We start from the raw sequence: 19893 nt of genomic DNA on the forward strand, positions 1-19893 counted from the left end.
ATCGTAGTAGGTGTAAAGTGGTATTGCATTATAGTTTTGATACGCATTTCTCTGATGACTACTCATGTAGAGTATGTTTTCATGTGCTTTTTGGCCATTTGCGTATCTTCTTTGGGGAAATGTATATTCAGCTCCTTTTCTTTAAAAATTTTTTTAATTTTTTAACTTTTGGCTGCGTTGGGTCTTTGTGGCTCTGTTGGGTCTTTGTTGCTGCACACAGGCTTTCTCTAGTTGCGGTGAGCAGGGGCTCCTCTTTGTTGCGTTGCACGGGCTTCTCACTGCGGTGGCTTCTCTTGTTGTGGAGCATGGGCTCTAGGCACGAGGGCTTCAGTAGTTGTGGCTCACGGGCTCTAGAGCACAGGCTCAGTAGTTGTGGCGCACGGGCTTAGTTGCTCCGTGGCATGCGGGCTCTTCCCGGACCAGGGCTCGAACCTGTGTCCCCTGCATTGGCAGGTGGATTCTTAACCACCGCACCACCAGGGAAGCCCCTCAGCTCCTTTTAAAATTAGATTTTTAAAAAATTATTGAGTTATACGTTTTTTTTTAATATATTCTAGATTAAGTCCTGTATCAGATATTGATTTGCAGAACATTTTTCCCATCCCGTAGCTCGTCTTTTCACTTCTTTTTGGTGGTCTTTGAAGATAATGTCATTTGAAGCTTTTAATTTTGATAAAGACCAATTTATTAATTTTTTCTATTGTTACTCATGCTTTTGGTGTCATTATCTTATGTATAATTTCTAGTCCCTACTTTTAGCAGAGTCAGAACAACAGCCTTCATTTGGTTTGTCATCGTGACAAAAAAACAAAAAAAAATGGTTAAAATAGTTAAAAATAGTTACCATTAGCTTTGAGGCCATAATACTTGATGAATAATACTTTTTATTAACATCAAATCAAATGGCATTTGGCTGAGAATTCTATTCATGGTGTAAAGTAAATGGAAAATGATATGTTTTAATTGAATTAAATAGCATAATGAAAAATAAATGTTATTGATTTTAAAACATTTTCTTCAATAAAATTCTTCCCCCCCCCCCGCTAAAATTTACGTTATTAATTCTACTCTATCAGTGACATTTCACCTTAACCTATTAACCTTCAGACAACACAAAATGACTGTTAGATGAAGAAATTGGTGATTGACAGCTGGAACAGGAGTGGCTGTTCATTGGCAACAGTGCTTGAACATGAACCATGATGTGTGATGAGCATATGCATGTTGTTAATTAGGATATACTTAGAAGGATGATACTCAGACTCTTTGCTCTAGGGAAAGAGGATGAAGCAGTTGTTTTAAAATTATGTTTTTTTACACTGGGACTTGGGCTTCTGTTGGGAAGCTAAAGAGGGGGAGGGCTGGCTCCCTGACTTGTATCACAGCAGTTTTTGTTTAATCTGTTTTACAGAATGGGAGTTCACAGAAATGTACTTTGAAAAGAGGGCTTCTCTGTTTTTTGTTTTTTGTTTTTTTTTTTTTTAAAGTAGTAAATTGAAATGTACCAGTAAAAAGAATTAAAACATGGGAGTTTTTTTGTGAGCTGGTTGAAAATTACTTTTTCTATCAAAGTGGTGTAGCATTGCTTCCTGAGTCAGCAGTATGACGATGTGGTATGCCCCAAATCTGATTTCATGAATTTCATAAAGGACTTTGCACACGCGATCAAATCCATCTCAATGTAAAGAAGACCTCGAGGCTAATTTTATGATATTTTTCATCTAGTGTGCCACCTTATGTCGACTTTTGGACTAACTTGTGTGTCTTTTCTTTATGTTCAAAGGTTTTATGCCGTTTTTATTTTCTTCCCAGGTTAGGTGTGCCCAGTGAGCCACCCCGACACGAGAAGCATCATCAGCACTTTATTAGTGATGGATACTGAGAAGAAACCAGAGAATGATGAGGATGACAGTGTAAACAAAGACGCAGAAGACTTGAGAAGTAGTTCACCCCAGGATGTAGATTGTGGGCCTGTATCTGAGGTGATAGCAGATTCCTCTGAGAGTTCCACAAGCAAAAGAGGTTTTTTAGAGTCATCAGACTTTGACAGCGCTGTCGTGGAGAACGATGGAAATGAACACGCTTCCAAGAGAATGAAGTTAGCTGAGGCAGAGCCCCTCCAGTCGGGAGAGCTGGGCATCCGTGGGTCAGAGAGGCCTGAGGGCGCCGGCCCGGAAGCGGGTGTCCCGTTGGCAAGGACAGGGGCGGGGGCCCTCCTGAGTGACCCTGATGGAGGCGTGTGTCTTCCTGGTGCCTTCGCCGCCCCCTGCAACGTTAGCCCCACGGACGCTGCTTCTCTGGAAACAGACGCTGAGAAGAAGCCCGCTCAGGAAATGGTTTTCCTTGATCCAGGAAGAGAGCTTCCCTTCTCCCGGAACGAGATGCGTGCGAGCGGTACCCTCAGAAGCGTGGATGCAGTTCTGCAGTGCGGCGCGTGTGGTCACTCGTTTGCTTCCCGATCCGATTTGGAGAAGCACGCCGAGTGTCACGTGCAGCAGCCTGAGGACCACGCGTGCGGCCCCTGTGGCCACAAAGCGGGGAGCAGCGCGGCCTCGCATGTGCATGTCAGGCAGGCGCACGGGCCGCAGAGGGTCTTCTCTTGTGACCTCTGTGGCTTTCAGTGCGTGGAGGAGAACCTGTTGAACGCACACTGTCTCGGCAAAACACATCTCCGGCGTCAGAACCTTGCTGCTCGTGGAGGGTTTGTACAGATCTTGACCAAACAGCCTTTTCCTAAGAAGCCATGTCCCATGGGAACAACAAGTGTTCGCACAAAGCCAAGAGCGTCTAAGCCAGTAACAAAGAATGGCGGTTCAAAAGGATTACGAAACGTTGGAAGCAAATTTAAAGATTTCAGAGGAAGCATTTCTAAACAAAGTGGAAGTGGCAGTGAGTTGCTGGTTGAAATGATGCCATCCAGGAATTGTTCGCCAGAAAAAGTAGAGATTGTTGAAGAAAATGTAACCTCCCTCGATATACCTCGGAATCCCGAAAACCAGAGTAAAAAGTTAGGAGACTCAGTCACCTCAGAGGGTCTCCTAGAGCAATTGGAATCTACCAGAAACATCCTCCAGGCGGCCCACGGTGTCAGTACAGCCTCAAGACCCAGACCTGAGCGGAACATCCTCCTGCTGGGCAGCAGCTTCCGACGACGCAGTGGCACTTTCGCCTTAAGGGGCCAGGCAAAGAAAAGGTTCACTCTTTTAGGAATTAATAAAAGAGGCACTACTGAAACTCAGAGGCTGTGTTTGAAACACTTTAGAACACAGATGAAAACAAGTGCTGCCGAGTCAACACCTCAGCATGCAGAAACCGGTGGCAGCGTCCAGGGTCTGTGCGTCATGTCTGCAGAGACCCAGGACCTGAAGCAAGACAGGAGAAGCTCCCATCTCCCGTGCTCCTTTGACTCGCTGGCGGTGAGGCCGCCTTCTGACGACCAGGTGTTGTGTACGTGTACAGACTGTGGACACACAGCCACAAACAGGACCGAGTTGGAAATCCATGTGAAGAGGTGCCACGCAGAAGAGATGCAGTCTCAGTGCCAGACGTGTGGCTTTTCCAGTGCGTCCCGGAGGGACTTGGCTGCACACTCGCACAATCACCAGCATCAGCAGACCGCCCCCGGCCTCAGTTGTCAGTGTTGTTCCTTTACTTGCTTGAATGAAATGTACCTGAGAGACCACATGAAGGAAAAGCACAGTAGGGGTTTCCTTTGCACGCCTTGTAATCTGTTCTTCTCGTCTGAGAAAGACATGGAGGAACACAAAACAACTGAGAAGCACATTCACTTGTTGGGTCAGCCAAAGACTTCTCAATCATTTAACAATGATTTGGTTTTACAGACTTTACCTTTAAGTACTTTAGAATCAGAAAATACAAAAGATTCTGTGAGTGAGTCAGGAAAAGCAGCTCAGGAAGAACCAGTTCAGTCCAGGGTAAGCCATGGAAATGAAGTAAGACATGCGAATAAGCCTCAGTTTCAGTGTAAGAAGTGTTTTTATAAAACAAGATCTTCCACTGTTCTCACAAGACACATAAAACTCCGCCACGGTCAAGACTATCACTTTCTTTGTAAGGCATGTAATCTTTACTCATTGAGCAAAGAAGGAATGGAGAAACACATTAAGAGAAGCAAGCATCTTGAAAATGCTAAGAAAAATAATATTGGCTTAAGCTTTGAAGAATGTATTGAAAGGGTCTGCATAGGTGCAAATGACAAAAAAGAAGAGTTTACCGTTTCTGGGAATGGAAGGATAGAAGGCCATGTGGAAGGTGTGCAATTCCAGGAGCATGGCTGTCTCGACAAGAGCATGCTCCTTCCCCAGGAACTGCCACAATCTGGTGTAATCACCAAAGAGGCTGAATTAGCTTTGACCACTGCCCCAAAGAGAGGGAGACCTAAAGGTAACATCTCACGGACGTGTTCACATTGTGGTCTTTTGGCCTCGAGTATTACAAACTTGACCGTGCACATTAGACGAAAACACAGTCACCAGTACAGTTATTTATGCAAAGTGTGTAAGTATTATACTGTAACTAAGGGAGACATGGAACGTCACTGTGCCACCAAGAAACATAAAGGACGTGTAGAAATAGAAGCGAGTGGAAAACCAAGTTCAGATATCATTGTTGGCCCGGAAGGGGGTAACCTTGAAGCCTGTAGGAAGAACACCACTTCAGCAGTTTCGGATGTACCTGCCAACGAGTCAGCTGAAGCAGACACCTCCGTTTCGGAAAAGCCAGTACTAGAGCAAGGGAATCCAGTTGAAGTCGACGTTGAGAACGTATTTCATTCTACAGATGGGGAAACTAACGGTCACATTCTTGAGAAAAAGGAACAAATGTCTCTAGAACCAGAGGACCTTATCCATCAGGGCAATGCCTGCTCCCAGGGAGATGACGCAGGTACAGGAGACAACAAATGTGCGCACTGTGAGTTTAACGCTTACTCTTCTGCTTCTCTAGAACTGCACATAAAACGGAAACATACAAGAGAGTTTGCGTTTTATTGCATGGCGTGTGATTACTATGCTGTGACTCGGCGGGAGATGACCAGGCACGCAGCAACAGAAAAACATAAGATGAAAAGGCAGTCTTACCTGAACTCTTCTAACGTAGAAGCCAGTTCTGCAGAAATGTCCAGAACCATCATTATTCCTGAAGGGCAGCATCAGCAAAGTTCTGAAGAATTTCAGATAATTTCAGACCAACCCTCTGAAACTCTCAAAACTAGAAATGCCGCTGATTGTTCTATTTTGGATGAGAATACTAATTTAGATATGTCCAAAGTACTCTGCGCTCCTGGCTCTGTAGAAATTGAGACTGAGGAAGAATCTAATCTCAGCGAAGATCATTCCTTTTGTGAAGCTTTCCAGCTGCCCCTTGCCAAGGATAAAGTTATGAAACCGGAGGAGATGGTGTCCCTTAATATTTCTTCTAATTATGGCTCCCCAGGCAACTTTCAGAATGAAAATTCAGGAAGCTCAGCTTTGAATTATGAGACAGCAAAGAAAAACCACAGTATGTTGAATGACGTCAGTGATCCAAACACACATTGCAAGAGTGATGGCGGAAACGTAGGGGACAAGGCAGATAAAGTCCTTGGCAAACGTGTGCGCCCCGGGGCTCTAGAAGGAGAGCATTCGGCTGAGAGCACTATGCTGAGAGTAACTGGAGAAGCGCTCAACCTGGGTAGCAGTGGTCAGAACAAAGTTGGAAGTGTGCAGAGTTCAGGGGATTTGAAAGATGTGCCAGAAGATCCCGTTCTAGAGAATAAGGAGATTCTGATGAATTCCCAACATGAAAGTAAAATAATTTTGGAAGAGGATGGTCCAGCTTCTGATAGCACCGTTGAAAATACTGATGTTTATGAAACTATAATCAGTATTGATGATAAAGGACAAGCCGTGTACAGTTTTGGCCGGTTTGATTCTTCCATCATAAGGATAAAGAACCCCGAAGATGGGGACCTGTTAGACCAGTCTGAAGAGGGGCTTATAGCAGCAGGAGTGAGAATGAGTGAGTTGCCCTTAAAGGACTGTGCTCAAGGTGTGAAAAAGAAGAAAACCGACAGCGGTTCCTTTGTGGAATCCACACGAATTCGTTGTGATGACTGTGGCTTCTTAGCAGATGGTTTGAGTGGACTGAATGTTCACATAGCCATGAAACATCCTACAAAAGAGAAGCACTTCCACTGTCTGCTGTGTGGAAAGTCCTTCTACACGGAGAGCAACCTCCATCAGCATTTGGCCAGTGCTGGTCACATGAGAAATGAACAGGCCAGCGTCGAGGAGCTTCCCGAGGGAGGGGCCACCTTTAAATGTGTCAAGTGTACAGAGCCCTTTGATTCTGAACAGAATTTATTTCTGCATATTAAAGGGCAGCATGAGGAACTGCTCCGAGAGGTGAATAAGTACATAGTGGAAGACACTGAGCAAATCAACCGCGAGAGAGAGGAAAATCAGGGGAACGTTTGCAAGTATTGTGGGAAGATGTGTCGCAGTAGCAATTCGATGGCATTCCTAGCACACATTCGCACTCACACAGGTATGTAAAGTGCAGCAAACCTCTCTTTACCCACCAGGTGCAGAGGAGTGACAGAGTTCGGACATTTGTTCCCACCCGAATGTGGAGTCCTTAACTGCATTTGCCAGTCGGCCTCCACCCGGTTCACCTCCCACTGCCCCGTGGCTCTGGACGCTGCCATAGTCTTTGTTGACACTTAACATTTCTAAAGGTAATTAATTGAGCCTTAGTGATTCCAAAGGCACGATGTTTGGCAGATTTCTTTTATCAAGAAGCCTGGTCCCTCTGATGGCGTTTGTTAAATTCCTGTCTCTCACAGCTTTTCAGTTGTCTCTAAGTCCTAGTTGTTTGGTTTTCCAAGTGGCACTTTGGGTTTCAGAGGACATATTAAGTGGCTTTTGAGGAGTGGAATATGAAACTTTTCTTACAGTTTTAGGGATTTAAATGTATTCATTGCCAGATAGTTTATATCCCAAAGTGTAACTCCCAGGCAACAAGATTCTGCTTTCAAGGATCAAAATTAGCCAACACTTTTCAAAGTTAATACGTCCTAGGGATTTGGTTTGCATGGAGGTAGCACTTGATTTAGTTTCTGTGCTGTCACATGTAGTGTTCCGTTTTAATGTTCAATTTTAGGTAGAAATTTTTTAAAAAAACTTTTTGTGGAAAATACATAAGCCACTATTCTAAATTTATGTAAAAATTCGCTGCACTGTTTCTGTAAACCTGCCATACATTCTTTATTTTAAATGGACAGCTTTTCTAAATCATTGTGCTCTGCTTAGACAAGTTCTGTCTCCATGGTTGAATTTATGAGTGGATTTGAATAATAAATTCACATTTCAATGAACATATTTTCATTAAAACTGTAAGGTTTATTTTACTGTACTTTTAAATAATGGCTTATTATTAAAGCTATACTTTAAATTCATGCAGTTTTTGAAACTTAGTGCACGGTTACAAGGAGGAAGACAAAAGGGTATGAAACATTATTAATAGTTTAGGGTGATTAAAGATAGATAAAAGTTTTTCGTTGAAGAAAGTAACAGGGCAACCTGCATAAGATTAATCTAGGTAAATATAAACATTGTACTCTTGGTCCCAGCTCTTCCCATGTAGTAGAACCACTCCTGGAGAGTAAGGTCGAATACTTATTTGTTGGCCTTATTAATACCTCTGTCGGTACCGTGTTGCCGCTCACTTTCTGAAATGATATGGTTTTAGAAATCAGGCTCGTTCATGTGTGCAGAAAATAGGTTCTTTCTTAACATGCCCTCTTAAGGCAGATAAAACTGAATAAAACTAAGAGGAAGATGCTAATGGAGCTCTTTTTAGAATTCTTTATGCAACTGTCTGGTCAAGACATGTTGCTTATAATTGATGTGTCCATTACTTGAATTCTCTTGTAATTATAGTCAATAAGTCTTGTAAATGTGTTAAAGCTCACTAAAAGCATACAAATTCAAGAACAGAGTAAGGCTAATAATTTAAAATAATCAATGTAGGCATTTCAGCACTTAATTTCCCTTGTGTGTTGATAGCTGATCATTCTTAATCCATTAAGATTTATTTAGTCGTTTACAATGCAAAATAGGTTTGCACTGGTCACTTGTGCCATTTGAAAATGTCCACCAGGTTAAGTGCAGAATGTAGTCCATTAGTCTTCCTTGACTATATGTATTAATTGCATTTAAAATCAAGTTAATGTGGATGTGAAAGTGAGGTAACTATCAATATGTGACAGAGTAACCCTACTTATATAAGTTACATCATTGATTGTAACATTTAGTAAAAGTTAGCATACTTTTTAACATCTCCTGTTGGCTTATCAGCAAGTACATTTTTATTGTGTTCTGAGGCACCACAAAGAGCACTCTTCCTGAGTCCCCAGTGCCAGCTTGCATTTTAATTTTGCAAGTCATTTTTTGGGGGGAGGTTGCTCTGCAGGTTTTAATCCAAGGTTTTTTTTTTTGTTGTTGTTGTTGTTGTTGTTGTTTTTTTTCCTGGGGGCATCTTAAAATGAATTGCTTCTCTGATACTTTGCTTATGTCCATGAAATAGTAATTCAGGGACTGTTATTAATGGTTAACTGGAAAAGGGCTTATTCTTCCAATCCCTGTTTTCATATTTTGTGATTTACTATATGTTTTATGTAACCTTTTCTTCCCATTCTTAACACGATAAAAGCAGCACTAGAAGAAACAAATGAGTTTTGGTTATCAAGGATTGTGGGAAAAAAGCCTCCCAGAGTTTTCCTGAGTGCTCGCTGGTATGAAGCCATCCGCATGACCAGAAAGAGCAGCGTCTCCTTCCCTTTGCGTTAGTAATACAGGAAAAGCTGTTCATTTTCTCTCCGGCATTGTTCTGGTAGTTAGAGCTTTAATTTCCTATACCAGAGGTCATTAAGTCGGAAGACTGTCTGAAGCCCTTAACTTCCTGTTCAGAGCGTGCTGGTCCCTGGCGCTAATTGGAAATGTCCACACGTGGGAGAACGTTAGGGCTGGTGGTGTTTGTACCTTAATAAGTGACGGTTTAGAAGCCAGATCAGCTTGGGAAGAGGCGGTTAGGGGGAGTTAGTGCGTCGAGTTTAAGCGCAGTGAGGGCAGGGGCTCTGCTTTGCTCACTGCTTCACCCCCATGTGGCGCTGGCTTTCAGCGCTGTTTGTTGAATGAAGGAGTAAACAGATGAGCAGAGGAACCAGGGAAGTGTTCAGTGTAGGGAGGCTTGTGGAGTGGAGAAGCATTAATTAGATAATGGGTTATATCCATCTTACTTGATTCTTTAAGACCTAAAGTCTTCTTTTGATTCCCTAAGTGTCAGTGTCACATCCATGTATGCAGTTGGCAGTGAATGAAGTTGGGGAAGGCCAGTGCAGGTCTGGGGGGAGGCTTTGTTGTTAAAGTCTTTGGAGTTCTTTAGGTAGCATCGCCAGGTGCCAGAAAGCTAGAGACCCTCTTCCATTTTCCCCTCTCAGAAAACCTCACAGGCCAAATTAAAACAAAACAAAACAAAAACTACTGAGGGTAGTGCTGTCGCATGGAGTGGGACTATTTAAAATAATATTGACAGTTTATAATAGTCTCAATATGCCTGAGAGACAAATTTAGAAATATATGGCTTTACACATTTTGCCTTAAAAGTACTATGCCTGGATTCATTTTGGAATGGGCCTAGCAGGCTTAAAAATGGAAACGCTATCAGTTAGGAAAAAAAAAAATGGGACATTTCTTGTTTTCTTATACAGAAAAATGTTACCCCATGTCCCATAGTATTAGAATTTTTATGGCCAGAAAGGAGATGTTAACACATCTCTGCATGTAAGATACAAAAAGTAGTCAGGGCCTCCGTGATTTCTACATGGAAACAGTCGACAGGGTGACTCGTGGACGTGTTGTCAGCACACCAGCAGTGACGGCTGAAACCCCAAGGAACTGCGGTTTCCACCAGGGAGCCACGGACAGTCCACTGAAAGCGCTGAAGGTCTGTGTCCGGCCCCCGTGGCCCGTGTGCCGCCACACAGAGGAACGCACGCCCTGTAGTGCAGAGCGAGCACACAAGGGCTTGAGTCACGAGATATTTTGGATCCTTTCACCAAAATTGTAATAATACACGTGTTGAGAGAGCTTTATCTTCTTCGTTTAGAGTCCTGATGTTATTGTTGATTAATAATTTCCTAATTACCTTTAATGCAGTTTAATTTAAAGTGCAGGTAAATTGGTTCTTCTCACTCTTTTCTTTTACAAGTCCCTTTATAGAATGCTGTGTCAAGATGAAATGTTTCAAAGTAGTGATAGGCTTAGTTTTATCAGAATCATTTAAATAAACTGTAGTTTCTAATGTGACTGATAGAATGTGATTGCTGTAAGCTGCAGTCTCAACCTGCTTTTGACGTTTAAACATATAAAGCTGACTAGATATAACCATTCAGGTGCTAAATATATTTTACCTCTACTTCTAACAGTAGAAATGGAAGTATTAGAAGATCTGGCTTCATTGTCTTTGAACTGTGAAATATTCAACCTTGTCTGCCCGTGCTTAGTACTGTTGACTTTTTTATTTCTGTTAGAAGATTAAAATTAAATGCTTCACTTTTTTTGTCAGCTTTTGGGAATTAAATTGAAATTTAAGACTCTAAAATTTTTTACTGAGTGCTTCAATTTCAACAGAGTATTCTTGGAGGATTTTTTTTCAAGGGCATTGTGCAAAGTTCCATTGATCAAAAATGATTTACTGCAACATTTTTATTTGAGCTCTTTTTGTATATTTATTAAAGTTCACATATTTCATATTCTGTCTAACTATATTAGAAGAGGTGCTTCACCAAGTAGGTACTAAACATGCTATGAAAAATTTGGAAACATTGTACCAATTTTAAACTGTTTTTTTTTTTATGATTTTATTTTCTTGAGGATTTAAAGGTGAGAGTTAGAAAATGGTATATACGTGTTACACTTTGAAAGAGTGTTGCTTCTTGTTAATATGGGTACTGATTATCAATTAGTAACTATGTTCCAGTTAGAATCTACCTGTTACTGACAATAAGTTTGTGGACTCTGAAATAATTTTGTCTCCTCATTTTTGAGTATAGATTAATCTTATTTCTTTATGAAATAAAAAAATTGTTGGTACTGTGCCTTTTATGTTGAAATATTTGTTCTTGAAATCAACAATAGCCAAAATGTCAGTAATTCTGATTTGCTGAATCATCACAGATTTTTGGCTCTAAAATGATCATAAAAGCAAGTAATTTATCCACTATATATTCTTATATTTTATGGTATTGAAAGAGTAATATCGTGAATAATTTGGGATAAATGTTAGAAAAAGAACTGAAATTTTAATGTGAAAAAATTCAAAGCTGTAGAAATATGAGGGAACGGGGATGTGGCCACTGAGAAATTTATTTGATAATAAATATATTTAAAAAAAATATCAGCTACTCTGTATACATTTATGTTTTAAAAATGTTCCATTTAAAATGTTAAATGACTTTTAAAGCTATTTTTGTGAATTGTAAGAAAAATATTTGAAATTATGTAGCTCATCTCACCTGCTTAGTACTGCTCAGGTGTATCACCTTTGACTTTAAATTTTAGAAATGTTATTGAAAGTTAGAAATACTCATTGGAACATTAAAGTCTTCTTGGTGGAATAATTGTGGAATGCATGTCTGTTCAAGTTAGAAAGGAATGCAGGTATTCCATTTTGGGGACAGAAATTTGTAATTAGATTATAAGTATGATTTAAGATCTGGGCCTCTTTTAGAACTTTATCAGTAATGTATTATTCAAATTCAAATCATACTTTATGTTAAATTTATTTAGGATCAAAACCATTCAAGTGCAAGATATGCCATTTTGCAACAGCTCAGCTTGGCGATGCCAGAAACCATGTCAAAAGGCACCTTGGGATGAGGGAATACAAGTGTCATGTCTGTGGGTGAGTAAATTGAAACCGTCTCTACCGTGGTGAACCAGGAAGCATGTGCAGGATATCCATTGTTTCAGAATTCAAAACGGATACGAGTAAGAGTGGCTAAAATTATGCATGCGTATCCTTCTTTCCATTGTTATGGTAAATTCCTTAAACACAGTTATGACATTCTTCTCCCACTTCTAATCCTGTACTGAAGATGAGCAATTTTATGGGCTACAAGGTCAATTTGAACCTGTAATCTGTAAATTGACTAAATTATAGGATGTTCATTCATATTGCCAGAGAGAAGTGTAAATTCCATTTAAAGACATAAAAAAATACATAATATAGCTTTAGGATTGTATATGTATGTATTTTTTTTTCTTTTGCTATACTGCTTTAATTTTAATCACATTAATGGTTCTTTGGATACATTGGACACATTCTATAAGGAAAAAAGCAGAAAAAGATTTAATTTCAGAGAACTGATTATTGCGGGGATGAAGCTTAAAAAACCAGTGTATAATGTAGGTTTTTGTGTAACGTTATTTCAAAACTTGTTGTTTTCCTGTTTTAGTTAATGGCTCTTTCCTCTAAAGAATCATTCACAATGTTTAATTGTCACTCAAATGTGTTGCATTTAATAGGAAGCAATGAGACGCCTTAATGCAACACTAATTAATTTAGCAGAAATGTTTTAAAGGTTTTAAAATGCCATGACATCTATGGTATATCATAGGACATTCAGAGCTGGATTTTAATACCTTACTTCTGATTAAAAGTATATTTTAATGCTGTTATGCTAGAGAAATTAACTATAATAAGTGCATCATATAAAAACACTTTATGTGAAACCTGGGGAACCTGCAGTTCTCATGGTTAATTCACACAAAACACTTCAGATTCAATTAAATTATGCAATGTGCACATGTTATATTAGGTTTATTTTTTCAGTGGAAGATTCTTTTGGTTAGCACTACTATGTAAATGTCTTTTAAGTCAAAAGCAGTTTCTGTTTTTTGATGGACTGTACATTTCATCCCAGGATGCAGTTGCATTTTTTGACCCTTAAGATAGTTTTACAAATAACTTTGCAAGCAGTTCTATTAACCATGGCCTGTGATTTATTCATTGGCAGAATTGATGGTTCAGTGACTTGGAGCTAAAGTAAATGAAGATGAACCTTTGCCCTAAAGCCCCCTGAAGATCAGTGGGAGAATGAGTTTTGTTGCTACTGATTTTAGCTGCAAGGGTCGAGTGCCACATGGTTCATTTAATTGCTCCAGGTCTTGGAATTTCAAAAGATACCTCATTTATTGTTTTTACCATGTGAGTTATAGGAAAGAGGAAGGCCCTGACTCCAATGAAAATTTGTGCTATGACAATAAGCAGTTTCTTCTTCGTTTCTGCAAAATAAGTAAATAATTTTTGCATACTATGTTATTAGAAACCTAATTCCATTCATTTTTTATTAGCGTTACCAAAACCTGGAAAGAGAAGAAGAAACTTTCAGAGAGCAGTTTCTGACATATGTAGCGTCAAAAACAATGTCTGATTGACTGGCTTTGGTTGTGTGATTTGAGCAGTGCACACTTGCTTAGCTCATTGCTTAGCATGTGCAACTGGCATGTTGTACTAATGGTTTATATAGTGATTCCCAAGTAAAGAATTATAAGTACATGTAGCTATGTTGAGTTTTATACGGCTGTCAGAGAGGTCTACGTGTGTGTGTACACATAGAAAAAGCAATCTAGATTCCCAAATTGTATCTCTTAAAATTACAATAGTCGTTGAATTTTATTTGGCCAAGAAATAATAGTTCTCTTAATTTTTTTATGTGAATTTGATTTAAAAGTCACATAACAGTTATTTGTACAGGGTAGATATTTTTACAGTGAAGCTAAAAATTCTGAAGAGTTTCAGTAAACTGCAGAATGCCTATCGACCTATGTAGTTGACACAGAACAATAATGAGTTAAATACCCTTTGATACTAAAGAAAAAGTATCATAGGTTGTTCTGTATTCCGTGTGTTTCAAAGGGATAGAGCAGAATGTAGGTTAAAAATTAAAGTGAAAAACGTTAAAAAAAAGAGAGAATTGGCTATCAGATTAGTGGCAGTAGAGAGCACTGGTACATTAACATTACTGACAATGTCAATTCATTATCATTGATGGCTAAATAATCTTAGAAATGCTCAGTGGACCTATTAGTTCCTGAACGTAAGCAGCTCATGCTGCATTTCTTCATTAGCTGTAATTGCTATAAATTTTACCTTTTAAAAAATCATGCTTTAAAAGGTGAAGTGATCTTTCAGGAACATTAACTCTATAATTTTGTCACAAACAGAAGGTCTCGCACTATGTTTTCTTTTCTTCAGTAGTTAGTATCTTAGTGTCTGTTTTAGAATTTTACTAATAACCCCTTCACTGTTTGAGTTGTAAGAAATAAACGGTTTTTCAAACAGTTCTGTTAGAGTAATAATAATATATGAAAACAGTGGGGCAGGCACATTTTTAAAGTGAAATTATTACTCACAGTGTTGTACTATTTTTCCTTAGTAACCTCTTGAAAAAATCTAATATTCTATGGTGAAATTGGTGAAAACAACAAACAGTACATTTTGTTGAAAAGACCTCAGTATGAATGTTGCAGTTTATTTGTAGTTGTGTGACTTCTTTTTCATGTCTTTAAGATTTTAGGTGCTCATCAAATACGTATCATATATTATTTACTAAGGCTTAATTTAAGGGTTGTGCATTAGCTACTCCTTTAATAAAAACTGCCTTTTAAACTTTTATTTCAGTTGTTTGAACCTACACTGATCTTCTTTGAATTTTTAAGCTCAATTTTAAGATCTCTCTGTTCCCCTCATTGGCAAATCTTAGCTACAGTATATCATGGATTTAAGTTATCTGACCAAAGAGGCTGAATGTATTGTATTCGATGTCTAATTCCTAATGCTAGCTGGGATTCAGAATTCAAGATTTAAGTTTTGTTTACCCATGGTTTACATGCTTATGTCAGGGTATAGGTTTCAAAAATGTATTGCTCTGCACTTCCTGTTTGAAGAACATGTTATAGATAACTTCATTTAAAAGCCTTTCATTTTACTTTCACTTTTAGGAGGAGCACTTTTTGAATTACAGTTTCTTAATGTTTTTCTTACTTCTGAGCATGACCTCAAGAGGAATTTTATAGAATATAGGTGAATTTATATTTAGCACTTGATGGACAGTTAACATGAAAATGTGCTATGGGTTGGACATAGGGCTTAGTGGGGGAGAAAATAAAAAATAATAGAAAGCACCTTATATAGAAGTTAATAATTTTGTTGGGAACATATGTTTAAAAATAGGTAAACACATTTTTACTAAGTCTGTGATCTTTACGTTTGCTATTTTTCAGTAGTCAAGAACTTAAAAATCTCAGTGGCTTAAGAACATCATTGTGGAAGCCATGTTTTGTTAAATTCATTTATTTATTTATTTTAATAATCTCTTCCTCCGTGTGTGTACACACATACACACACACACTAGTGTATATTATAATACTCTCCTTAATAAATAGTATTTAAGCAGTGCTGTGTTTTAGTGTACAACTTAATTAGCAGTCGTTTCATTTGTTGATCTCAGTTTCATGAGATTGTTTATCTCATGTTTATTACCCCATTGTACAGATGGTAAACCTGAGAGTAAAAGTATTTTTAGTGATGGCGTTAAATTATGGGCTAGTAATGGTAGACCACTGTTTCCTTCCTTTTAACTGTACCTTTTCTTTATTTCTCTGCTTTTGTAATATCTGTTGTTTTAGTTACTGATTTTAATTTGTACTTATTTTTTTTCTCTCTAGTTGTTTTCTCTAGCATGTGATAGCTGTAACTTCCAGCCCCCAGCCACTTTTGTTTTCTGCTTTTGCTCAGACTTACATTATTCTAAAAAATTGCTTGCACTGTATTTTATTTTAATATTCTGGTATTCAGTCTCTTTCTCTCTTTCTCTTTTTTGGGTCTCTCTCTGTTTCACTTTTCTCATATTAAAGTGTTGTTTTAAATAATTTTATTATTTTTCCGCATTGTTCTTTATGTGTTGATAATTTATTGCACTTGAGTTGTTACAAATTGAACGTGTTAGTATCATAGAAATAAGTGCCTAAAAAAGTGAAGATTTTATTGTCTTTCCATTAGGATGAGAGGGGTGAAATTGATCATCTTGGGTTACGGTTTTTGTTTTTCATTACTAGTTACTACAAAAAAAGACTAAGTAGAAAATTAGTAAGTAGCCTGTGATTTCAGTAAACCTGGGAAATGATACCTAACTTTTGTATGCCATTATTCACAAAAACCCCAGTATGCATGATTTAGGGGTTATGTTATTTTCTGACGCTTTCCCTGCGTCTAGTCTTGAATCTTGTATATAAACAGTTGAGTAGTACTTACCTAATCAGGAGAGAATAGAGCATTTACTAAATCTGTCACCTCTGGGTTCATGAAAAGATTCTAGACATTTTCTATTGTGTATTAATGTGCTTATGAACTGTTTATTCATAGTTGGTTTAAGAAACCTTAAATAGAAAGTTACTAATGCAGCAAAACTCTTTTTTTGTGTGTGTGTGGCATTACCTAGTTTTTGTGCATTAGAAGGGATCTCTATGTAGATGATTATAATGTCACTTTCTGACCTTTGCAGCTTGAATAATTGTAAATCATTGCTTCATAACGTGTCAGAGAATGTCTGTACTAGGCAATTAAATGGCAGAATATAATAGACCAAATTATTGCCTGTCATGTTTTCAACAACACAGTTAGTATTTGAGTTACACTTAATCATTACGTGCATTAGCAACTTCATTGGAATCCAGCTTCAGGCTGAGCATGAAATACATTACATTATTTAAACCTCTAATGGTACAAGTCATTTATTTGTGTTGAAGTGTACAACATGCAGAGTTTCATAAAGCAAGGAACACTTGAGAGCTTAATTTATCCAAATCAAAGTCTAAATGCAGATAAACACAAGTGGCAAAAATTAGTAATTTTTATGGGCTGGAAATATTTAAAAATACATGGTTGTGCGTAATTTTAGGCAGCAGGAATAAATTAAAATCACTATTTTTAGTCTGCTCTGAGAACTAAAGCTGTGTATACCTAAATCATTAAGAGCACCATGGGACTGCATTTTTAGCTGAACAATTAATTACAGCCATCATATCTACAGATGTACCCAAATAAAATAAGTTTTTGGTTCAGCTAGTTGTTGTGGTTAAAGAGACGTAGAAAAAAAGATATAGATAGAAAAAGTTTGTTTTATATCATGTCATAAATTATGCATGTAACCATACAAAGGGCAGCATCTCTCAATTTTATAAAAAACATCAAAACTAACATGAAAATACTCTTGTTATAAAGGATGTGTTACATATTTTATCTCTATAATATTTTAATGCTTTTTGTTTAATGGTATATTTTTGTCTTTAGTTTGAAAATTTAAAAATCCCACATAATGCTGTCTCTCTTCCTGTCAGTGAGGAATACCAAATGTACATTGTTAGTTTATTCCTCTGATGTTGAAGTCCTTGGAATACCATTTAAATACTGAATGGATGTTATTTTATATTTTTTATAAACAAATCACTTTTTATTTTGAAAATCTAGGCGATATCTTGGTTATTATATTAAAATAAAATACACTTTTTCTCAGGTACAATTTAGGATATTTTTTAGTGAACTGCTTTGTAAATCCAGGAGAGAGTCTGGGGTATGGTTAGGATAACGGGGAAGAAACAGAAGAAACTGTTTCCCGCCTCTCCTCACAGGGAGAGGAGGGCATCTTCGTCACCACCATATCCTGTGCTCCTTTTTTGTGATAGTGTTTTCTTGAATTTTTGCCTTGGAAGAGTAGGGTCATAGATTTATTCCAAGGCAGTAAGTGTGATCAGCTCATAAGAAAATAGAAATAAAATATACATTGTCATTTGTTGGTGTTGTAGTTGAAAACATTGGCCTCTGTCTCTAAAGTCTTTTCCAGTGAAAAGGTCTTATCTCAGTGACTTAAGTAATTTTTGCTTTATTTTTATTTTAAAATGTTCCATGGTGACTTTAAAATTCTGTTGTGGAATCACAGGATTCTTTAGCCCTCCTGATCCCAGGAGTGAAATACAGGAGGGCAGCTACTCCTCTGGTTTCCTTTGCCTGTCCTGTGATTTTTTTTTTTTTTTTTTAAATTGTTAACCTGTTTTCTCCCTCCCTCTTCCTGTTCATGTGTTTCTGAAAGTCCTTTACTTTCTACAGGGTTTTGCTCTTTGATTTGTCTGAGACTGAATAAGAGGAGGTGCTGGAAATGTAGATAGGAGGGAAGTACAACCATTGATTCAGGTATTCATTCATTTCCCATTGGGCAGATTCTTGACAGTTTCCTCTTCAAGTAGGCCCAGGTGGTGCAAGGGCCCTGCGGTCACGCGCTCCAAGTAGGAGAGACAGACTCAGAGGCAGACTACAGGGGAAAGAGCAGGGGCTGGTGGTCCACAGAGGAGGGGTACCCAGCTCTGCTTGGGAGCAGCAGGAAAGGCTTCATTCAGAGGATAGTGTTGAGTTGGTTCTCGAAGGATGAGGAGGTATTTATACACAAGGCAAAAAAGGACACTTTTTTATTAGAGGGAACAAAAGAGCAAAAGTAGTGAAGTATGGAATAGCATGGCATATTAAGAACACTGCGAGAAATTCCTGGAGTTTAAGTGCTTAGAAGGGGTGAAGCGGGGGATTTTTTTAATATTAAATATTTATGGAGCATCAGTATGTGCTGTTAGTCTTTAGGGTTAAAAGATCAAAACGATATCCGCTGCAAATGGAGGGAGAAAGCTCAGGTAAAGAAATGCCCAAGTCTTTTCTGAATCTTGTTGCCGATTCAAAAAATATTTCATCAGCTAGGTAGCGTGATGTGATGGTGAGTGGGGGTTAGGCAGGCGGCCAGGGGCAGCCCATTCCAGGCAGGGCTTTGGGGAGGTTCAGCCAGGAGCATGGCGAGTTCAGGAGCCGCAGGGACTTCAGCTCTGCCTGAGGTGGGATTGTAAAGGAAGAGGCAGGTGGCAGGGCCGGATCACAAAACTGTGCCATGCTACGGTGCTGAATGCTGGCCTTTTCCTCTGCTTTCCATCACTTTTTTTTTTTTTCTTGTCTGACTTTCTTCCTAGTTTTCTAGACTGTGAATAAGCAGTGAAGGGAGGAAATAGAGAGCCTGGCAGGAAGTGAATTACTACTTCAGAATGAAGGGGCATGGGGATTGGCCGTGGGGAATTATTTTTAAGAGAATTTCATTGTTCACAATTTTAATTAGGAATGCTGTTGATTGTGGATAACTGTAATGGAAACAGGTTAATACCGGTTCCATATAACCTAATGCAGCATAGTTCCACATGATAATTACAAGGACACACAGTTACGTGGCCATACCGCAGATGTCCGCATGCAACTGATACATTGAAAACGGATGTTAGAGTTGTTTCCATACACAGTTCATCTGGCAGGGCAATGTAAATTGGGACAGGAAGCCATCAATTAAAGAAAAAAAAAAATATATATATATATACTGTTTCGTAATGGGTATTACTCTCCTACTTCTTAGTCCTTGGGTATGTAAATGGTTTCTGTTTCTATGGGTTCTGTCTCCATACCCGTTGTTCACTTTCACTCATCCCTGGAGCTCCTTTATTCCCCTCCCTGCCACTTGCTTTAGCATTTTACCAAGAATGAGTATAAGGTCTTTGTTATCTACGTATTTAGAGTGCCAAGTAAGAACAGTTCCAAGCACTGTTTAATGCTACTCTGTAGGTATATGAATTTTTAGAAAATTATTTTGGGTTTGCTATTCCCTTTCAATTTTAAAAAGTACTGTTTACTGCTGAGGAGCTATAGGAGTATACTGAGCTGGACCAAAGGATGGTTGTTTTGAAGGACTGA

The 19893-nt window shown here is 38.5% G+C and overlaps 1 protein-coding gene across 2 annotated transcripts in view; it reads left to right on the forward strand.

Annotated features, from left to right (window-relative positions):
* Positions 1-19893, forward strand: part of ZNF407 (zinc finger protein 407) — a 417005-nt gene that overhangs the window by 23159 nt on the left and 373953 nt on the right. For both annotated transcript variants that reach the window (XR_009497175.1, XM_059893843.1), the window contains exons 2-3: positions 1813-6546; positions 11850-11964. Coding sequence is in view for 1 of the 2 variants with exons in the window: in XM_059893843.1 (XP_059749826.1) it covers positions 1872-6546; positions 11850-11964 (4790 nt within the window). In the remaining variant the exon portion in view is untranslated. The remainder of the gene's footprint in view (positions 1-1812; positions 6547-11849; positions 11965-19893) is intronic.

This window comes from Balaenoptera ricei, chromosome 14 (assembly GCF_028023285.1).
Source record: "Balaenoptera ricei isolate mBalRic1 chromosome 14, mBalRic1.hap2, whole genome shotgun sequence".
Classification (NCBI taxonomy): domain Eukaryota; kingdom Metazoa; phylum Chordata; class Mammalia; order Artiodactyla; family Balaenopteridae; genus Balaenoptera; species Balaenoptera ricei.